This window comes from Nakaseomyces glabratus, chromosome M, assembly GCF_010111755.1.
Source record: "Nakaseomyces glabratus chromosome M, complete sequence".
Classification (NCBI taxonomy): Eukaryota; Fungi; Ascomycota; class Saccharomycetes; order Saccharomycetales; family Saccharomycetaceae; genus Nakaseomyces; species Nakaseomyces glabratus.
The window spans coordinates 240,026-260,175 of record NC_088963.1 but is presented as its reverse complement, the minus strand read 5'-3'; the positions used below and the strand labels follow the sequence as shown (position 1 = coordinate 260,175).

Sequence of the window (20,150 nt, the reverse complement as noted above, 5' to 3'; positions counted from 1 at the left end):
TGTTTTCGAAAGCAAAATTCTTGTTTAATATTATTTACTAATTAGCATTTACTACCAAACCGGTTCCAATCATCCATGAAGTTTTTACCAATGATCCATATTGTGCAACAGCTCATTCCAAGAATAATAGTGCTTAGATTGCATTAATCTCTGAGCTTTAAGCTTGGAATAATAATTAGGACAATCATAAGATACACACTTCAATGCATTATTGGAGCTCAGTAGCCCCATGTCTCCTGTATATTGTCTACTGCATATTCTGCATATATCATTTAGTACCTTTAACTTACTAGCGCTGGCTTGAATCTTAATAATAAGCTTTGATGCAGCCATTTTCTCATTAGAAACACAATTGTCACAAAGATAGCTATCACCAGAAACTGTGTTTTGTTCACAGGCTTTACATCTAGTCGAAGTGGGGATATTGTCTGCGCCAGTATATGGTTTAATGGAACCCTCAACAAACATAGGCCCCTCTTGATTCCAATCGGATACACTTATACCAACTATATTAAACAACCGATCGAGTGGGGGAATCAGCGTTTTTGTTATATAGTATTCCGAATCGAGGGCAAAATGGTCATTTGAAAAATATTCTGATACTGATACACATCTTTCTCTTAATATCTGTCCAGATTTACCTTTCACTACTAGATACGAGAGTCTTTCTTTGTACTGGGGTTCAGCTCTACTGTCTTGTTTCTTAAGCCTCTTTGCCACTACTGCACCAGGAGGCATTGTGCTCTCACTTTTATAATGCCCAAGTTTGATTTCTTTAGCAAAACAGAAATCCTGAATAGAAATATTTCCACTCCGTATCTTGGTGAAAGTGTCAACTACATAATTTTTTACCTTACTCAAATCCTTTGTCTCGAACAAAATCCGTAAGGCATTTTCTACCACTTTCTGTTGAGCTGGTGTTCCGTCTCTTCTAACCGTCTCAATACCTTTTGCATCAAAATGGGGGTTAAGTTGGGAACTCGACAAATAGGAATATCCAACATACCTCTTTTTACTCAAAAGAATACAAGGAAAGTAGACCTTTTCAAATTTTAATGTTATTGGTTTTGGGTTAGATGCTGTAATACTATTGGAAATTTCAGCGCCAATTCTGAATGCGTCTTCTTTCGTTTTCCCTGGTAAGTAGACGAACAAACTATCTGTATCCCCATACACAACTTTGGCACCCCAGGATGCAGTACTTTCAATCATTTTGACAGCCTTTTCTAATGTTTCTCTACCAGTTTGAACAATGCTATCGGCCAAATCCGAGCATGGCATTCTACCTGAAAATGAGGCAGAAGTATAACCATAGGTAACATTAGCCAAAAGTTTCAAAGCCAGCTGTTTGGATTCTAGCAATTTCTTGAGCGCTTGATGATCAGAACCAAGATCTGAAATCGTCTTCTTAATCATAAATCTTATCTCCAGTATTTCAGAAAGCATTTTGGATAATGTTGACTTCCTCAAGTGCTCTTTAGCATAAATAACACCATTTGGTGCTATACGAATATCATCTCGAAGTTTTTTCAACAGCTCCGACTTCAGTTCAAAATTTGTTACACCAAGTGTTCGTTTTGTTCCGTCAAGTTCTCGCACTCTACCCATCATTGTAGAATAACAATAATTATAGCCTGACATAATAGATGGATACAATGATTGGAAGTCCAAAACAAGCAATGGACTCTTGTAAAATGCTGATTCTGGTTCCATCACTAGTGGAACACATTCTAAAGGTTTTTGTTTCTGCACAGCAACTTTTGAAGGTGAGAGCAGTATATAATTTTCACTTTTGCAAATACGAATCAAAAATGATTCCACTTTGTATTGGGAGCCGCGATTATATACAGATTGAAAATCGATACCTATCAATCTGGCCTCTTCCATCACATTTAATGTAAAGCTAATTTTCTTTAGGATTCCAATATTTAGTCTTACACGCGTCAAATAATAGTTAAGGAATGTTTTTAGTTCGTTACCTGTCTTAAAATTGCTCCAGAGCGATGTTAAATGACTGCAGGAGTATTTAGGTAGTCGTATCTTGAGGAGCAAATGAACCATATTTTCAAAAGAGTACTGAGTAACAGCAATTTCTTTCCTTAACAACCTCCAAATATTCAGCACATAACGTCCAGTGATGCTAATACCAGAACTCTTTTTAAAACCCCATGAATCTCGAAGTTTGAACTGAGCACCCATGTTTACCCGAGATATTTCATTAGCAATGTTAAATTTATGCACGCTCAGACTTCTTTCAAATATGTAGCCCCAAGATGAGTTGTGTATTTCATAACCGGACAATAAATCAGGATCAAATAATAGAATGAGATCTGTCAGGGCATCAAACATAGAAAATTCGTCCTCATACTCCATGATTGGTACCCCTCCGGATATAGATTCCAAAGTTTCAATAAGATTCTCCCTTTCAAGCTTGTTTGTATACATAATTCCTTCAAGCTGTAAATCTATACTGAAAGGAAAAGTGTCACTGTCTACCTTCCAAAATATAACTGATACTTCATCTTTCCTGGGATCTGGTAAAAGGTCACCTCTAGTATTTACATGGATTTCGAGCGAAAAATGCGTTAAATTATCGTGAATTGATTCCGACCGTTTTATGGAGGAAGTATTTCCCAAACTCTTTGTAGCTGTGGGTTTTTTAATTTGGGAAATGGAATGTCTGGCTCGCTCTTTTCTAGTAACGGATTCTGCAACATCATTAAATGATGGCGGCATCTTCAAATATTTCCACGAAGCAAAAAGTACATCATTATCAAGTCTTTGCTTAGTCAACCGTACTAGATCCTCTTTGAAGTCTAATGGGTACCTTTTCATTAAATGTGTTGATGTTATATCAAATTGTTTACCAGCGTACTGATAGTCTTTTTTATGGAGATCACAAGGATCGGAGAAAAATGGGCCCATATAATCATTAATAGGAAGCCCATTATCTTGAAGATCTTCATTCATAGAACTATAAGATATATTGCATTGTTTATACCTATAGTACTTCTTTATGTTAGATGGAAAATAATTATGGTAATTAGTAGCAACATTACCTAAATCAGACAGAACATTCCCTATCTTTAACTTTCGTTGATTTTTAACTATACTCTGTGTCAAAAGCTTATCCAATGACTGTGTTGTTGAGATAACTGATGTACTCACATTTATGAATTGGCCATTATCCTGAGAATGCATTTCTTTCTCGATATAATCATCCTCATTTGGTTCACCCAGTATGTCTTCGTCTCGCTCTTCCGCCTTATCAAAATCTTCGCCAACATCTAACAGCTGATCATTTTTATCATGTCGTTCGTTTTCATCGTTCAAATCTATAGAGGATTCAAATTTAGTGGGCCACAGCTCATCAATCATTTCAAATGGTGTTTTAAGAAAGTCATTCGCATTAAAATGACCTGAAAGAAAATTCGAATCCTTATCTGAAACTTTAACACTGGATAAAGCTTTCCTTAAAAACATCTCAAACTGATGACTTGAGTTCCAAATCATATCGTTTTCATTCCTTGATATATCAGCTGCTTTTTTGTATTCTTCCAGTGAATACAACTTACGCTGTATTTCAACGTCCTTAAGCATATTTTTAGTAGAAGAAACATATGGGCCATCATCTAAGTAATTAACACTTTCTTTTTTCTCTGACAGATCATGGTGGATGTTTCTTATTTTGATTTGGTCGATGTTTTTGATAAACTGAGGGATTACATCTATCTCTAACAAACCATTGCCAATTCTTGGAAACATAGTTTTTTTTAACACAGTATCTTTAGAATGAAATCTATCCAATAATACCCTCAACTCTTTGGTCATCATTATTTCGTCCATATTCAGCATTTCATTTAGTACTGGCGCTCTGAAATATACCTTTTTGAAGTTAATCCATGAACAAGCAAATAAATTGAAATCGGCAGTAAACTTCAACAAATATGGGAACTGGGATTCATATACCTCGTTCTGTCCGTTTTGTAGAACATTCTGTTCCCTAATAATATTACAAACCTGTTCACTTAAGCTAGGGTTTAACAACGATATCTTATAGAAAGGTGTCCACCCTACATGGTAGCCATAAAATGGGACACCTTTCACCACTGAAACATTGGCTATATATACCAGTTCGTTGAGGTTTGTTTCGTCTTGTTTGTCATTTCTGGATCCTTTACTCTTCATTTTATCTCGCAAAATCTGTTCAAGCAATTGATGTAACTTAGCACACTTTTCATTTATGATTATGGAAGTGTCATCCTCTTTCCCATCATATTTGACAAAAAAGTATGGAAAAATCCCATGAACATGGCACAACAGTTGATGACCTGTGCGCAAACATCCGAATATCCTAATAACCGGGACCTTATGGAATTTCTTCAATGGTAAACTAGATCCATGTGTCCTGTCTAAGGAAGTTGGATACGCCATGTAATGATCGTAGTTATTTAGTTGCAAATCGAAACTATCAAATTCAACCTCATTCGCTCCATCTTGAATGCTGTCTGTTTCCTCTCCCGATATCATCACCGTACATGCATCGCTTACAAGGTATGATACTTCTAATCGCTTTGACCAGTTATGGCAACGATAACTTCACGTATTACTCCTTTCGTGTCCAGTTTATAATGTATGTGCTTGCTGACCCAAAAAAGTGAATTGGTTTTCAATTTAATGCTCCATTTCCTAGAATTTTTTAAGGATGAGCATTAAAAAAGCGATGCCAATCAGTAGAATCAAATGTGGGTTTAACTTTCAGTTGTGTCTAAGGCATCCAATATAGGGCAGTGAGGATGAACTCAAAGAATACTATTGTTTATGTTAAGGTGAAGGGAAAGCGACCCGATGGTTTTGTTGATCCACCAGTGTTTGAGTGGAATATACAGAAGGAAAAGAAACTCTGGAGTCTACTTTCCCAACTCAATGACCCTGACAAGGAGATAGACTGGGCGTTATTAGCAGAGGGGCTGGATGCACCCATATATTTTTTAAAGCGTCGTTGCTATGAGCTATTTACAAAACATTTTGAATTATTAAGACAGCAAATAGATAGGAAGAACAAAAATGCGCTTACAGACCGGTCTGAAACACCTGAAAGAGATAGTACTGAAGAGATTACGAAGGAGGTAAACTTTTTAAATCAGCTACCAGTGAGAACCCCAGGTACAATACAAGAGGAATTCAACGAGGACAATGGGCCCAAAGATAAAAATAAAACACCTGATACAACGAAGAAAGCCATTGAACAACTTAAATCATCACGAATACTAAACTTTAAAGGAAATAAACTCGATTATAACAATAGAGAGGTGGGCTTAACTAGATATGATAGTACATATGAAAAAGAAGGGGTACATACGGAAGAAACAGAAAGCGAGCTTTCCTCCAGTTTGGGCGTTAGTAAATCTACCCTAGAAGAGGCATTAATGGACAAGCTTCAAATCTGAATTACATCTATTACAACCACATACAAAAAACCAATTCTCAAAAAGGAATTTCTGTCGACGATCAACAGGCAAATCTAATACACCTGAATAGTCGATGTTTAGCTCTTCTCCACATGCCACATCTCTATTAAGTGTGAATACCATTTTTCTATCTATTCTGGTTTTTGTTATATTGGGGTCACATGAATGATTGAAATAGGATGCTTTAGGGAAAACCCAATAACCAAAGTATTCTCTGCTATCCACAGCTTCAGTATCTTGCCAAATTCCAAAAGCATTCCCGTATTCGCTGCCTAAAATATGCCTGAACGCTTGAACAGTGAGGGAGTTTTTTAAATTGTCTGGTAATAAAACAAATAGAGTCTTAAAGACCAAGACTTGAAAGTTGAGCAAAACTGGAAATTTCTGTATTTTTGATAATTCATTCGACTGGAGGTTATGGAATGCTTCTAATGTATCTGAGCCAGGATCCAGATGCTTTATTCGGAATAGCGTTTCACTAACAAATCGACAACAGTTGTATTCATCTTCGGAAATTTGCGGTAGGAATTTCGCTCTTTTTGTGGCTTTCGTTTTTCTTACCATAGGTATCCATCGAGTCGTTATATCTTCCCAGGTGTTGTCTATATATTCCTTCGTGATCGTTATGCCATTGTAATCTTGTTCCTGCTCTTCTAGAAGGCTCTTATTCTTTATCATGCGCATAAACGATTCTAACAGTATCTCATAGGATTCTATAAGTTCAGTAATATTATGGATGCTTAAATATTTATCACGGCATGTATCGCAACAAAACCAGAGTCCGGCTCCTTTAAATTTTGCTTTGTAAGTAGCGAGCTGTGGAAACTCATACAAGCAATCTTGTAAATCGTTAAAGGAAATTTTAACTTTCATCGATTTCCCATTATTGTACTTATAACAGTAATGACAGACCTCCTTACGAAAATCATAATCAATGGATGTTCCCATGCAATCTTCAACTTCTAACACAACTTGCCCATTGTTAAGATCTCTTTTACTGAAGCATGCCCGTCCTCCCCAGGACGTCTCATTAATGTCAAAATATTCAGAAATTTGCAAATATGATTCAGTGACTGTCATGATTTTATCTTAAAGACATCGCATGCACAGGCAAATGAGCACCAAGCAAGGAGGCCCTATGTGCATACGCTCTGTTTAAAGCTCTGTTTTAAGCTCATCGCATGCATATACGCATAGTCCTGTAAATTCTAAAATTTTCGCAGTAAAAACGAGAAAAATCGTAAATCATGAAATCGAAGACCAAAAAAAAGAAATTTTGTAATTTAAGGGTCTTGGTGACATTGATGTCGTTAATCATAGTCGTAATCAGCAGTGAAGTTTTTCAGTTCCCACTGATGTTGATGACCAATTAGTTCAACAACAGACGGTCTTCCGTGGGCACAAAAATTAGGTTGAATGCATCCATTTAATCTCCTAACCAAGTCTCGACATTCCTGCAAGTTCAATGTATCTCCGAACATTATAGCGCTTCTACAAGCTTTACTGTCAAAGAATCTTCTAATAAATGATGGAATCTTATTGACGTTGCTCCACCAACCACCTGATAAAAATTGTGCATCCAAACTAGAAATTGTTTTAATCCTGGATCGTGAACCATCTTTTAAATCAAATATATGCTGTAGCATCATATCCTTAAGTTCTTCATTAGCTTTAATCTTATCGGCGAGCATATCAGGCAAAGCAAAAATATCCAATGAATAGTTGTTATTAGAATGAACAACATTATAGTATATACCCCATTTAGAAAATTCATGGCGGTATTGCTCAAAATTTTCTTTCTCGGAGATGGCTATCTCAATCCTACTTTGGAATATTTTTTGTACAGCCAATGCATTGGCCATTATATCACAAATATATTGTTTCAAAAAGGATTCTAATCTTATTCTTTCATCGCAGGCATGCTGATCGATTATATATAATTCGAAGTTCCCACGCGCCGATTTCTGTCTTAGTAGGATAAACTTCTGATCAACCTGATTTACGACATCTACCTCCTTCAAATCATCAGACCTACTCAGAAACCTGTCTTTATAATCAAATACATGCAATTTTTCGTATGCGGCCCATTTCTTTATAGGTGCAAACTTAGTAGATATTCTTGATTGGTGTAGTTCATTTACAGACCTTTCCTTCCACCATTTTGAAGTTCTGCGAACAGGATAATCCAACCTTTGCCTTTTCCATGGGTGGCTAATGTTAGCATGGCTAACCTTATTATATTTTGCCATTTTGACATTGTTCCTTATTACAAAATCTCGATGAAAATCATTATCCATAAATATAGGTTCTTCAAGAGTACCCAATTGGTCTATACGATCGCAATTATCATCATTTAGCTGGGTAGGAATCTCAGTCAGAAAGCCTTGATCCTTAAGGAACGAATATATTACTTTCAGAATCAGTATATTTATTAATTTACCATCTGACAAGTGGATAATATCCTTTGAGGTGCTCTGAATAAGATCTTGCACGTGAGCTGGTCCATCAATCTTGATGACAAATAAAGGATAAGATCTGGCGCTTCTCTTTCCTAGCCTGGTATCTTTCTCGACTGCGTTAGTCGCAAATGTACTTTGATCAAATATCCTATTGATCTTTCCGAGAAATTCCGAGTTTGAATATCTTCTACCATTAACAAACACAAATTGAAAACTCTTGCTTCGCACTTGACAGTTAGATATAAGTCCAGTTATATTATATTCTCTGAAGCTTAATTTTACGATTTTGATAGAAGGATCCGGGACAACATGTCCATACACTCGAATAAAGGCATTGTGAATGGGGATGGAGCCTAATGAGTGTAAATATTGTTCCTTGACATGATTTAGAAACTCAAAATTTTTATAGTTATCGTCAAAAGTAAAAATATTTAACTTAAGATTCGGATTCCTGACCAAAATCTGATAAAAATCTTCTCTGATGGAGTCTGTAATAGTTGCTACAGGCACATTTTCCAATGTTTTCTTCCTAACAGGTATATATTTGAACAAATCTGACACTATTACTACTGTTCCTGACGATCTTGCCCAGATATCTTCGTAAAATGGTGTGGTTGACAGATATTGTGCATGCAACGAGCTTCTTATGTCTTCTTCTGTAGTAAGCACGGATGTCATTGGAAAATCGCGCCAGTAATGCGCCCTAAAATCGCTATGCTTAGTCATCATTGTGAGCTCCGAGATCTGTGATATCGCAAATATGGCTTCCCCACGGAAGCCCATAGTACCATTGCCATTACCAAATCTCTCTAAGTCCCGAAAGTTGCGTATCTTGGATGTAATATGAGGCCTTCCCAACAAATCCAAATCCTTTCTAGTCATACCACAGCCATCATCTGCCACCATACACATGTTCTTCTTGATACTAAAGCTTACATCGACTGTACTGGCACCTGCATCCACTGCATTCTGTAACAGCTCTCTCAAAACACTGTCAATACCGGTTATCTGAGTATCCGCGCGCAAAACCTGCCATGTTTCTTTCGGAAGAACGTGTATCATATCATGTCAAACAGTAATATCCACCGATATCTATTTGACTCCCCTCAATCAATGAGCTAGTGAGCTTGTTGTATAGGCAAAACGTCACAGTAACCCACCCTGATTGTGCTGATCCCCTTCATAAACCATACAGTTTTGGTAGCTAGCACATCTTGTATGTACCATTTAGCATAAAATCACAAAGGCTACCGCCCATCAGAGACCTTATTGCCGGTATTATCCAACAAGAATGGGGAAGGCGGGAAGTAGTTCGGAGTGATTTGAGGCCGGGTAAATCTCATCGCGTCCCTGGCAATAATCAAATAACAATAATATCCTCAAAGTTGAGCCTTTGGCGTATTGCCAATCGTGAGAAACAGTAGCTGGGGGTTTATAGCAAATACAGATGTTGCTGTAAGCATGATCAGTCTTCCCCAAACCAATGGAAGACTTTATTAGGACTCTGAGAGTTTTTGTTTAGTTTCGCTTGGCCTTATATTTCCTGATGGAAGGCGAGTGTTAAAGATTCGAATGCAGTTGCCACGGTATGAGAACAAACCATTCAAGCCACCAAGAAGGATAATACCTTCTGGAACTGTTCCTCGACCAGTTCGCTCTGTGGGCGGTTCCACAGCATCGACTTTTGGTGTAAAGAGAACATATGCTCAAACTGCTGAATTGCAGCCTGCTAGATCGAATGACACCAGTGATAGGAGCAAAACTGATACAACTAGGAGATATTTTACCATCATGTACCGAAAATACACAACCAAGAAGAATAAAACATGGAACGGAGATGGATATGCTATTCTGATACTTGATGCTGCTATTAAATTGATAATCTACAATGAGCAAGGGAAGCCTCTCGGCTCAAGTACTAAAGTTAACATTGATACGCTTTTCGATTCCATTTATACCACAAAAGGTCTTGAGTTCCAGTTGGATTATGAAATATTTGATACTGATGAAATCAGAAAGGTTAGAATATTACTAGGGAAAGAACCTGACTCTAATTTGATACCTTCTCAAACTTCTAGTAGCCAGCAAAATGCAATAGATAAGGGCATCTCCTCAGAATTACCAGTATCGCAACTTTTTACTAAGTCTACTAAGAAATTCATCTCTCCAACACTAAAAACTAACCCTAATGCTAGACCTATCTCATCAATGAATAAGCAAATAGCGAAAACAAATAGACCAGAAAATACTGTTCCTACACAAAAGTTCAGAAGCTTATTTGATTGCAATACAATTGAGAATCCACTTATTATGAATACGTTTCAGGGTTCTGAAGTCGACATTATAGTGGATCCCCTTTTATGCAAAATGCTTCGGAACCACCAGAGAATTGGAGTCAAATTTATGTATGATTGTTTATTGGGATTGGAAACCAACCTGACTGCTGAGTCTACTGATGACAAATCTTGCCGGCTTGAGAGAGACTCAGATATTAAAGGTTGCATTTTAGCCGATGATATGGGACTTGGTAAAACTCTAATGACAATCACATTGATATGGACATTACTAAAACAAACACCCTTTGCATCAAAAGTGCAGTGTTCACAACTTGGTGTACCTCTGAGTGGGATGATAAGCAAAGTAGTCATTGTATGTCCTGTTACTTTAATTGGCAATTGGAAACGAGAATTTAAAAAATGGTTGGGACTAAACAGAATTGGAATTTTAACTCTTAACCCCAAAAACAATGTGGACATGGATAAAATAAGTGTGAGAAACTTCATAAAAGTTAATAGAACTTACCAGGTACTAATTTTAGGTTATGAAAAAGTATTGACAGTCCAAGAAGAACTTCTTAAACAAAAAGATAAACTAGACTTACTTATATGCGATGAAGGTCATCGCCTAAAAAATGGAGCATCGAAAATTCTTAAAGTATTGAAATCTTTAGATATCGACAAGAAAGTGATTTTGACGGGGACACCGATACAGAATGACCTGAATGAGTTCTTTACGATCATCGATTTTGTGAATCCTGGAGTTTTAGGAACTTACGCAAGCTTCAAAAAGTTGTATATCAATCCTATATCAAGGGCGAGAGATATTAATAACAAATTCAATACAAAAGTAATTGAACAAGGTGAAGAGAAATCTAATCAACTTATAGAATTTACCAAGAGATTTATTCTTAGACGGTCAAACAATATCCTATCAAAATTTCTGCCTCCCAAAACAGATATTATTTTATTCTGTAGACCTACCATTGAACAGATCAAAGCCTTCAGAGACATTATCGAAAATGTAAGGGTTGATATGAATAACATCACATTTAATACTTCCCTTGGGCTGATCAATTTGATGAAAAAGGTTTGTAACTCTCCATCGTTGTTATGTAATGACCCTTACTATCAATCTAATGTGGATAGCAATATATTCACAGTTTCCAATAAATCTAACAGCTCCGGTAAATTAACTGTGCTTCTGGAATTACTGCTAGAAATCAAAGCTACTTCTCCTATGGAGAAAGTTGTTATAGTATCAAATTACACACAGTCATTGGATATTATACAAGGACTCATGAACAGTAACCAGTTATCCAATTGCAGATTAGACGGAGCAACGCCAGCTAAGCAACGTGATATGTTGGTCAACACATTTAATAATAACCCCAACATTTTTGGTTTCTTATTAAGTGCTAAGGCAGGTGGTGTTGGATTAAATTTGATTGGTGCCTCTCGCTTGGTTTTGTTCGATAATGACTGGAATCCAGCTGTTGACTTACAAGCAATGTCTCGTATTCACAGAGAAGGTCAGAAAAGACCATGCTACATTTACAGACTAATAACAACTGGCTGTATAGATGAAAAGATATTACAAAGGCAGCTCATGAAGCATAATTTAACCAGGAAATTCTTATCCTCAAATACCAGCGATACCGGCTCAGCAAATGATGATCTATTCGACAAATCAGACTTGAAAGATTTGTTCACAATTCATCAAAATACTAAGAGTAATACACACGACCTGATATGTAGATGCGATGGATTGGGTGAGGAGTTTGATGACGATGAAGAGGTATTAAAGGCACCTGCATTGGACGGAAGTTTTGAACAATGGTCCAATGCACTCGATGCTAAAAGAAAAATGGATGTATTAGAGTCACAAAGAACACAACTTGAAAAGAAACTTCTAAAGCAATGCCTTCTCGATTATAAACATATAGATCCTGATCGATCCTTAGACCTCTACGATGATGTTGCTACAGAGGTATACAAAAAAGGGAAAAAGAATATAACGTTTGCTTTCATCAAGGTTGGAAATGTGATAATAGAATGAAAAGGCTCACGATCTGAAAACAAGAATCGCGCACATATCTATCTACCTGTCCAACATATATATTGTAAATCCTTAAAATTTTGATATTCAGAACATATTTTATTCATATAATCGTACTACCTTCCTCTTCTATATGCAACATTTTTGTATTAATGTCAATTTTCTTTAGGCCAATTTGACATGAGCTAGAAAGCAGCGCAGAAAGCTTCAAGGGACAGAACATATTAAACCAAAATATAAACAATCCGGGATGACCTGAATTATTAAATGAAATGAGAGGATAAAGTATTTAAATCCTTTAATTTCAAGTGTCAGATTCTGTAATAGTTATTCGTTTTAATATAAGGGCAACATATCAACACGTTGAGAAGAGATTTATGCGATTCAAGGCACTTCTTCGGGCTATATTCCGGTTTAGGAAGACCAACTTCAGCATTTTACTGATAATCACATATGCAATCATCATAGCACTGTTAGTATTCGATAGGAGCAGGTACAAGCTTGATTTACCTAATGCCACAAGCGATAAGTTACGTCGCAACCTCCTAGAACAGGCATGGTCAGACCTACAAGTTATAACTCAATCGCCGCATCCTTACAGCTCAAGGAACAATGATGTTGTCCATGATTTTTTATTACAGAGAGTTAAGAATATCACCAGGAGCAATGATAACATATATATTGATGATGACTATAGAAACAAGTCATCAATACTGTTTCACCAACCAGATGTCTTTAACAGTACATCGAAGGTTTCACGGGTTGTATATTATGAATCCTCTAACATTATTGTTAAAGTCGTGGGATCCAACAATGAGCTACCTGCTCTCTTAATATCAGGACATTTTGATTCGGTACCTACTTCCTATGGAGCAACTGATGATGGCAAAGGTATAGCCACTATGCTTTCATTACTAAACCATTTTTCGAGCTCTCAACCAAAACGTTCAGTAATTTTTAATTTTAATAACAATGAAGAGTTTGGTTTACTTGGCGCATATGCATTTACTTATCATCCTTGGATTAGAGACATTGAGTATTTCATTAACTTAGAAGGGATGGGTGCTGGAGATCGTGCAGTCCTTTTCAGAACATCTAACGTAGAAACTGCCGAGATATATAAGAAAGCAGTAAAGAGCCGTCCGTTTGGTAACTCTATATTCCAGCAAGGATTTAACAGTCGTTATATCGGAAGTCAAACAGACTATAAGGTGTATGATGAATATGGACTAAAAGGGTGGGACATTTCATTTTACAAACCCAGAGATTATTATCACACAGCAAAAGATTCAATACAGTACACATCTAAAGAATCTTTGTGGTCAATGCTTAATCAATCTCTTCAGCTCGCTATATATATCAGCAACGAGAAGCTAATCAAAAAATCTTCATCCAACCCTGCTGTATTTTTTGACTTGTTGGGTTTGTTCTTTGTTGTTGTTGATACAAAGCATTTATTTTACGCTGATATTTTCATGCTAATTGTTGGTCCTATTTTGTTAATGATGAAGGCACATCTGGATAAACGTAGAAGGCTTGAAAGATCACGTCTAGTGCAATTGAGATTATTGTTGTCTCTCGGATTGTCTGTTGTTTTTTTGTTACTGCTTACAAAGTCTCTGAATAGCTTCAATCCGTTTGTGTATTCCGCCGATTATAGAACTCCTCTAACTGGACTGTTCCTGCTATTTGTTACTGTTAACTATCTCATTGTTACTTTAGCAGAAAGGTTAAATCCAACTGAAAGTTACAAAACTGTAGCTATCAACCAAATATTCATCATAGCTTGGTTAATGCAGCTGTATATTACTCTAAGAATGGCTAAATCTGATTTCACACTGACAGGGACGTATCCTTTGAGTATATTCTCAGGCTGTTTAATCGTCGCATTATCTTTAGGTTTATTTGGTACAAAAAATAAAGCAGTAAATGATGCACCTAATTCTAGTGTTCGGTATGCTAGTAGTCAAAATGATGAAGACAACCCGTTGCCTAGCCAAGATCGTGGAGAAAATATTAATCAGGTAAGGGATACAGGCAACCAAGAAGTTACCTCGAACACCAATACTGATCTACATTCGAATGCAGAAGAAGTTGATGAAAGAATGCCATTGTTATCAAATAACCATATTGGTGATAGTGGTAAGATGGATAAGAATTCCGATTTTTCAAAGCATTACAACTGGATAGTGCAGTTCTTGTGTATTGTGCCTATTTCATCATTCATATTCCTATTTTCATTAGATTACACTCTTGACGCTATTCACAAAATGGTCCAGGAAACAACAGATGATGTTCAATTGATTTGTATTATCATTACTATTGGCGTGATACTTCTTGCGCTGCCTATTCTACCATTTATTTCAAAGTTGAACTATCAATCGTCAGTAATCATTGCAATAATTGGAGTATTGTTATTCGGTAAGTCTCTTGTAATGCAACCATTTTCAGAAATAGCGCCTCTCAAAGTGAGGTTTTTACAAACGGTAAATCAACATGACATATCAAAATCATCGGTTAGTCTTTTCACTGCAAAAGATACTCCAATTAAAGAAATGATATACGACTTACCAAGCGTTAAATCACAGTCTACTCTGGTCAATTGTACAGTATTTGGCGGATCTAAAATTTGTGACTATTATGGACTGCCTCCTAATCTTGTCGATAGCGAGGGTAATAGACAAAACAAGAACCTAATGAAAATCGAAGTCTTGAAAAATGATAACAATGACACACAAAGGTCACCTTACGCTCCATTAAGTGCAGAAATAAAAATTAATGTGAGTGAGAATAGAGTTTGTTCACTGGCATTCTGGTCCCAGTCATCTAAGCAGAGTCCAGTAAAGAAGTTTTCCGTAATAAAAAGCAATAATAACAACACTAATTCAGTGTCTAATTCAATAAAATACGCAGATGGTATTGATGAAGTACTTATCCACAAATTAGATTTTAATGGTGCTCACCACTTCTCAATTGAATGGCTACCCAATATTCCATTTGATCTAGATTATGACCCTGTAATTGATGGGCAGGGTGATAATAATATTGAAATAACTGTAGCATGTTTCACAGGAGAGGCTGACTCATTATCAGTTGTGAATGGCCATCCACTTAAGAAAATTCCAGCATTCGACGAGGTCGTGAAATATTCGCCAAAATGGTATACTTTCACAAACAGAGACAGAGGTCTAGTAGTGATTAAAGATAAAATTCAATTGTGAAATATGAGCCATTGTATTTAATTAAGTATTACATTATGTACTACAGGAAGTGTTCTAGTTAGGTTGTTAGTTAATAAACAGTCATAGTACTTTGGTGATAAACTCATTGTTGTTCATTGACTGAATTGGTTTTAAAACTACATTTCCATCATTTACTTGATAGTATGCATTTGGATTTGGTTGAGGCAATCCCTGAATCATCGAAACATGCTGGGGTTGATAACGACCATTTTCTGTAGAGACTATTTGTGGAGTCACCAGCTCTTGCTTTTGGGTAGCATGATTAAATACCACAAAAGGTTGTTTTGTTGTATATTGCTGTTGTTGTTGCTGTTGGAGAATCTGATTTCCAACCACAATATTCTGCCCATTAGGCTGTTGAATTGTCCTAACGTCCTGTATTGGTGCATTTAGAGTTTGGCTCATAGAGGAACTCAGCTGAGGATTTCTCCCATATTGTTGTGCATGAGCAGATGAAGGCGTACCCGTAACACTTTGCTTTCTAGTATATACTTCAGAGCCTGGAGGTTTTTGGGTGTATGCAATGCTATTTGTTCCGTTAGCGGTGTTAAGTACCCTTAAAGTTGACTGATCTGTTGGTGGCTGCGTTGTAAGAGTTGTCACTTGTCCTGCAAAATTCTTAATTGCACCATCGTTAAGATTATTCTTATCAATTATTTCTAAATCATCTATGTTTTGGAAAAGAAAGGAATCTCTGCATGTTTCGTATTCTAGAAGAAGTTTCATGGATACTTCTGGTAACGAGTAAACAATGTTTGGATGAGGTGTAGATTGAGAATTCAATTTGACATACTCATTTCTTAAACTTGTTAGTTCTTGTTCTGTTGTAACATCATGTTCTTGATATACAATAGAAATAGCATGATCAAGAGCTTCAATAGCATTTGTGAGTTGTAGTGTTACAGTATAGACTTGTGAAATACCATGCCATGCAACTGCAGCAAATCTTTTGTAGTAAGATAACTCTTTTGGCGGTAAAACGTTCTCAAAAGACATAGCTAGGGATATTGCTTGTGAGTAGGTAGCCAGTGAATCTTCTAGTTGACCCAAAGTCAGATATAATGACGCCACAGAAATCCATATGAAAGGTAAGTTAGGTGTTAATGATAACGAGTTTTGGAAGTATTCGTATGCAACCTGTGCATTTTCGTGCGGGTTTAGTTTTAACATGTTTCTTGCAATCATGTAGTTGAGTATTGATTTGTGGTATACACCTTCTTCCGATAGCGTAGCAGCATGGTTATTTAGTATTTGAAGCTCTAGGTTCAAGTAATTTATCGATTCCCTTAGATCAATACCTTCAATGAAACTAATTTGACCTTGTAATATTTTCAAGGGCTGAATTGATAACGACGAGTTGTAGTTACGTTCTGATATGCTTAGAAACTCATTTATAACTTCGAGAGGAGAATCATTGTTATAGCCCCGTTTTCTCTTTCTACCGGCCTCGTTTATATTACCTTCTGTTAGATAGATTGTTGAAGCATACAACTGGTACGCATATGAGAATACTTGCAGGAAATTTATTGATCTCTTCTTTTGAGTTCTTGAAAACTCCTGGCTGATAGCTTGGAATATCTCAAAGCATTTAGGTATGTCGCCAATATTTCTAGAGTACTGCATATAGCAAACCAGAATTTGATAATATTCCTTTGATGATTTATCACTATATGACGAGATCAATGCTTCATATTGAGTCTTCAAAGAGCTATCGTCAAGGAAAGACATTATCCTCGCCTTCAGCAACAAGGTATCTTGATCGTCAGATTTAAGCTTCAGAGCGTAGTCAACAGCATTTAACGAATCTTGTACGTTGTTCAGCTTGAAATAAGATAATGCGATAGCTTTCCACACTCTATAATCGCTGAGTATCTCATTATCTCTACCATTCACTAAGAATGTGACGACATTATAATAATCTTTGTTCTTTAGATATAGCCTGACTAACAGTAGGATAGTGCTGATGTGTTTTTCTTGTTCTAGCAATTTCACCAGTTGATCGAAGGCTAACGTAGATAAGCCGAGATCAATAGCAAGCGATCCGCATTTCCTTGTAACATCTCCATACCAAGAACTGAACTCTTCACTCATCCTTGTACTTTCCTTGCTAGTATTTCTTATCGAAAAATGGTTTCTAGTTAAACTCTTTCAAAGGACACTTTCCAGTAATCCTTATTATGTTATTTATGTCTATTAGGTATTCCCCTTTTTACCCGTACCTAGTACTTTAATAGTCGATAGGGTCGTTTCCACAATATGTAGCCACTTTTTTATTTTTTTAGAAAATCAGTGTTATCTTAGTAGAATAAAGATTTTAGCTTATTATATCAGTTCCACCAATGCCAAACAAAATCCTCCCTACTATCAATTTTCTAAAAATTTATAGACAATACAGATTAGTCGTTGTTGTTTTTCTTCTTAGTAATTCAGGTTTTTATTTTTATATGTTCAAGATTAATATATTTTTAACATAAAGTACTATATGTACTACTATTACAATATTATTTTTTTTTTTGAGGAAAAAAAAATAGGAAAAAGATGGGTCAATCCTTGATGTTTTCCTTTCCTTGATATATAAATGATACCAAGGAAAAAAAAATTAAAAATGGGCTGTTTTCTTTCTTCCTGTCCTTCTCATCTTTTTTTTTTTTTTTGTTATAAATATGCACCAAATATTTGCAAAGGAATAGGAAAGGAAAATAAAATAAATTGGTTCAAGAAAACTTAGAAGGTTGTGAACAAGAAAGAAAAAAGGAAAATCATTTTAAGTTATCTCGTCCCTTTTCTTTTCCTATTCCCTTCTTAAACAGAATGATATTAAATACAATCAAAAAGTAAGTTTTTTGTTGTTGTTGTTTTTTTTTATTTATTTTTCTTGTTTCTTATTTAGTAGTCTTACAGTATTCGTTTTACATGGGCATTTTAATTTGGTTGGAATCCCCTCTTGAGATACTGAGTAGCATTGCCCACTCTTTTCCCACACATATCCTTCGAAATCTTTCATCCTCTTTCCCAATCTCTATGTTGATATTTACTGGTAGGTGTTATGTGATGTTAAGCTTCTTGTTGGTTTTTTCTTTGACAAATCTTATGATTTTGAGTTCAATTATCCTGCACAAATCGTTGTCAGTTCTCTTTTTTCTTCTTCTTCTTTTTTGGGTCCTTCAAATTACTTCAAGTAATAATTCTCTGCTTCTGGTCGTCATTTGGAAGAACTTCTTCCCACCATCCTGCGGAACATTCTGTATGCTGTGGTCGTGTTGCTATTCCTTTTTTTCTTCTTCTAAGCTGAAAATATGCGTGATTGCTCAGATAATCATGCAGGGGATAAAGAAGAATTTCTTGTTTTCGTTTTCTATCCCACTGCTCCCCCCCCGCAGTTCCTTTCCCTCCCTGTGTGATTTTTCTTTCTTTTTTGCATTTGGAAAGCCACTTCATGAAAGAGACACATTCAGAACGATTTCAGAACGGGGATGTATGGAACCAGTAAGACAAATTCCTTGCTTTCCGTTTAATTTTCAGTTTGTAGTGGAATAAGCATCCTTCTCTTTTCTTTCTGAAAGTGGGCAACAGTATTTCTCCGTACTGCCCTCCTTTTTTCTCAAGATGGAAGAGAGAAGGGGGGACAAGGAGGCAGGGCCTTCTATATTCTCATGCGACAACAATAGAAGCATTCCATGTACACGAAAGTACCTGCGTTCCATTCTGTGTTGCATTTAGGGTATCGTCTAAAAAAAGAAGCTACCTTTTTTCTTCTTTCTTCTGTTCTTTGAGAGAAAAAATTCGTCATTTTCTTTCTCTGATTACTGCTGCATTTTCTTTCCTGGTTTCATGTTTATTGTCTTGCCTGTATGGGTCTTATTCCATTTTATCTTTTCCGTCACTCTCGGCTCTTTTATTTTTCTTCCCACAGATCGGGGCGGGGAGTGTCTCCACATAATCTTGTGGAAAAGTGGAAATTCTCCCTCGTAGGCTTTACCGGGATCTTCCCCCCCCCTTACTAACTGTACGCATACTTCTCTACACCCATTTTAATTGGGGCAAAGGAAGGTGATTTTCTTATTTTTCTTAGCTTTTCCCCTACAAATCTCTGTTCCGAGCCTTATTGCTCCATGCGAGATATCTACGCTTTTGTATTTGTCTCCTATATAAATCAACACGCAAAAAAATAAAAAGGGCCACCCCGGCAACGTTCGCTCCTGACCCTTCTCCTTGCAATTGGTCCAGCCACTCTCTCCTCTCTTCACCTCTTCCCTCTAGGGACTTCTCCTAAAACTCTACCATTTTTACAGTAAGAAAAGAAAAACTAAGGACGGAGATACGTTCTCATGTCGCTGGCTATACAATCCACCCTTCTCGCCCCTTCTTAAAGCCCTCAACTGGTAAATGCAATAGATTAACACTGTTCGCCCATTAAAATATACCTGTGTGACTTACACTCCCGACCATGAGACATTACAATTACAGAGGTTTGGGGACAGCAAAATCGCGTTGGAAGGTGGCTATGAAGTTCCATGGTGGTATCTCCAGCCTGGATCTTTTTTTTTCATTATTGTACTTAAGAAAGAAATAAAAATAGCGTCTGGCTGTCGTATCTCACAATTTGAGAAATGCAGTTATGAGGACTTTACGTAGACTTATTT

The 20,150-nt window shown here is 36.5% G+C and overlaps 7 protein-coding genes across 7 annotated transcripts; 3 read left to right on the top strand and 4 right to left on the bottom strand.

Annotated features, from left to right (window-relative positions):
• Positions 1-84: 84 nt before the first annotated feature.
• Positions 85-4,530, bottom strand: REV3 (DNA-directed DNA polymerase; the record flags this gene model as incomplete). The annotated part of the gene is made up of 1 exon (XM_449434.1): positions 85-4,530. One exon carries the CDS (start codon positions 4,528-4,530, stop codon positions 85-87), a length of 4,446 nt encoding a protein of 1,481 aa, XP_449434.1.
• A 266-nt stretch (positions 4,531-4,796) lies between these two features.
• Positions 4,797-5,450, top strand: ATG29 (Atg29p; the record flags this gene model as incomplete). Its single annotated transcript, XM_449433.1, has 1 exon — positions 4,797-5,450. One exon carries the CDS (start codon positions 4,797-4,799, stop codon positions 5,448-5,450), a length of 654 nt encoding a protein of 217 aa, XP_449433.1.
• Positions 5,427-6,551, bottom strand: SET6 (Set6p; the record flags this gene model as incomplete). Its single annotated transcript, XM_449432.1, has 1 exon — positions 5,427-6,551. The coding sequence occupies one exon, from the start codon at positions 6,549-6,551 to the stop codon at positions 5,427-5,429; it is 1,125 nt and encodes a 374-aa protein (XP_449432.1).
• Positions 6,552-6,781: 230 nt separating this feature from the next.
• On the bottom strand, positions 6,782-8,992 carry MLH3 (mismatch repair protein MLH3; the record flags this gene model as incomplete). The annotated part of the gene is made up of 1 exon (XM_449431.1): positions 6,782-8,992. The coding sequence occupies one exon, from the start codon at positions 8,990-8,992 to the stop codon at positions 6,782-6,784; it is 2,211 nt and encodes a 736-aa protein (XP_449431.1).
• A 510-nt stretch (positions 8,993-9,502) lies between these two features.
• Positions 9,503-12,265, top strand: RDH54 (DNA-dependent ATPase RDH54; the record flags this gene model as incomplete). The annotated part of the gene is made up of 1 exon (XM_449430.1): positions 9,503-12,265. The coding sequence occupies one exon, from the start codon at positions 9,503-9,505 to the stop codon at positions 12,263-12,265; it is 2,763 nt and encodes a 920-aa protein (XP_449430.1).
• Positions 12,266-12,642: 377 nt separating this feature from the next.
• On the top strand, positions 12,643-15,486 carry PFF1 (Pff1p; the record flags this gene model as incomplete). The annotated part of the gene is made up of 1 exon (XM_449429.1): positions 12,643-15,486. One exon carries the CDS (start codon positions 12,643-12,645, stop codon positions 15,484-15,486), a length of 2,844 nt encoding a protein of 947 aa, XP_449429.1.
• Positions 15,487-15,567: 81 nt separating this feature from the next.
• Positions 15,568-17,598, bottom strand: GVI51_M01815 (uncharacterized protein; the record flags this gene model as incomplete). Its single annotated transcript, XM_449428.1, has 1 exon — positions 15,568-17,598. The coding sequence occupies one exon, from the start codon at positions 17,596-17,598 to the stop codon at positions 15,568-15,570; it is 2,031 nt and encodes a 676-aa protein (XP_449428.1).
• Between the last annotated feature and the right edge of the window lie 2,552 nt (positions 17,599-20,150).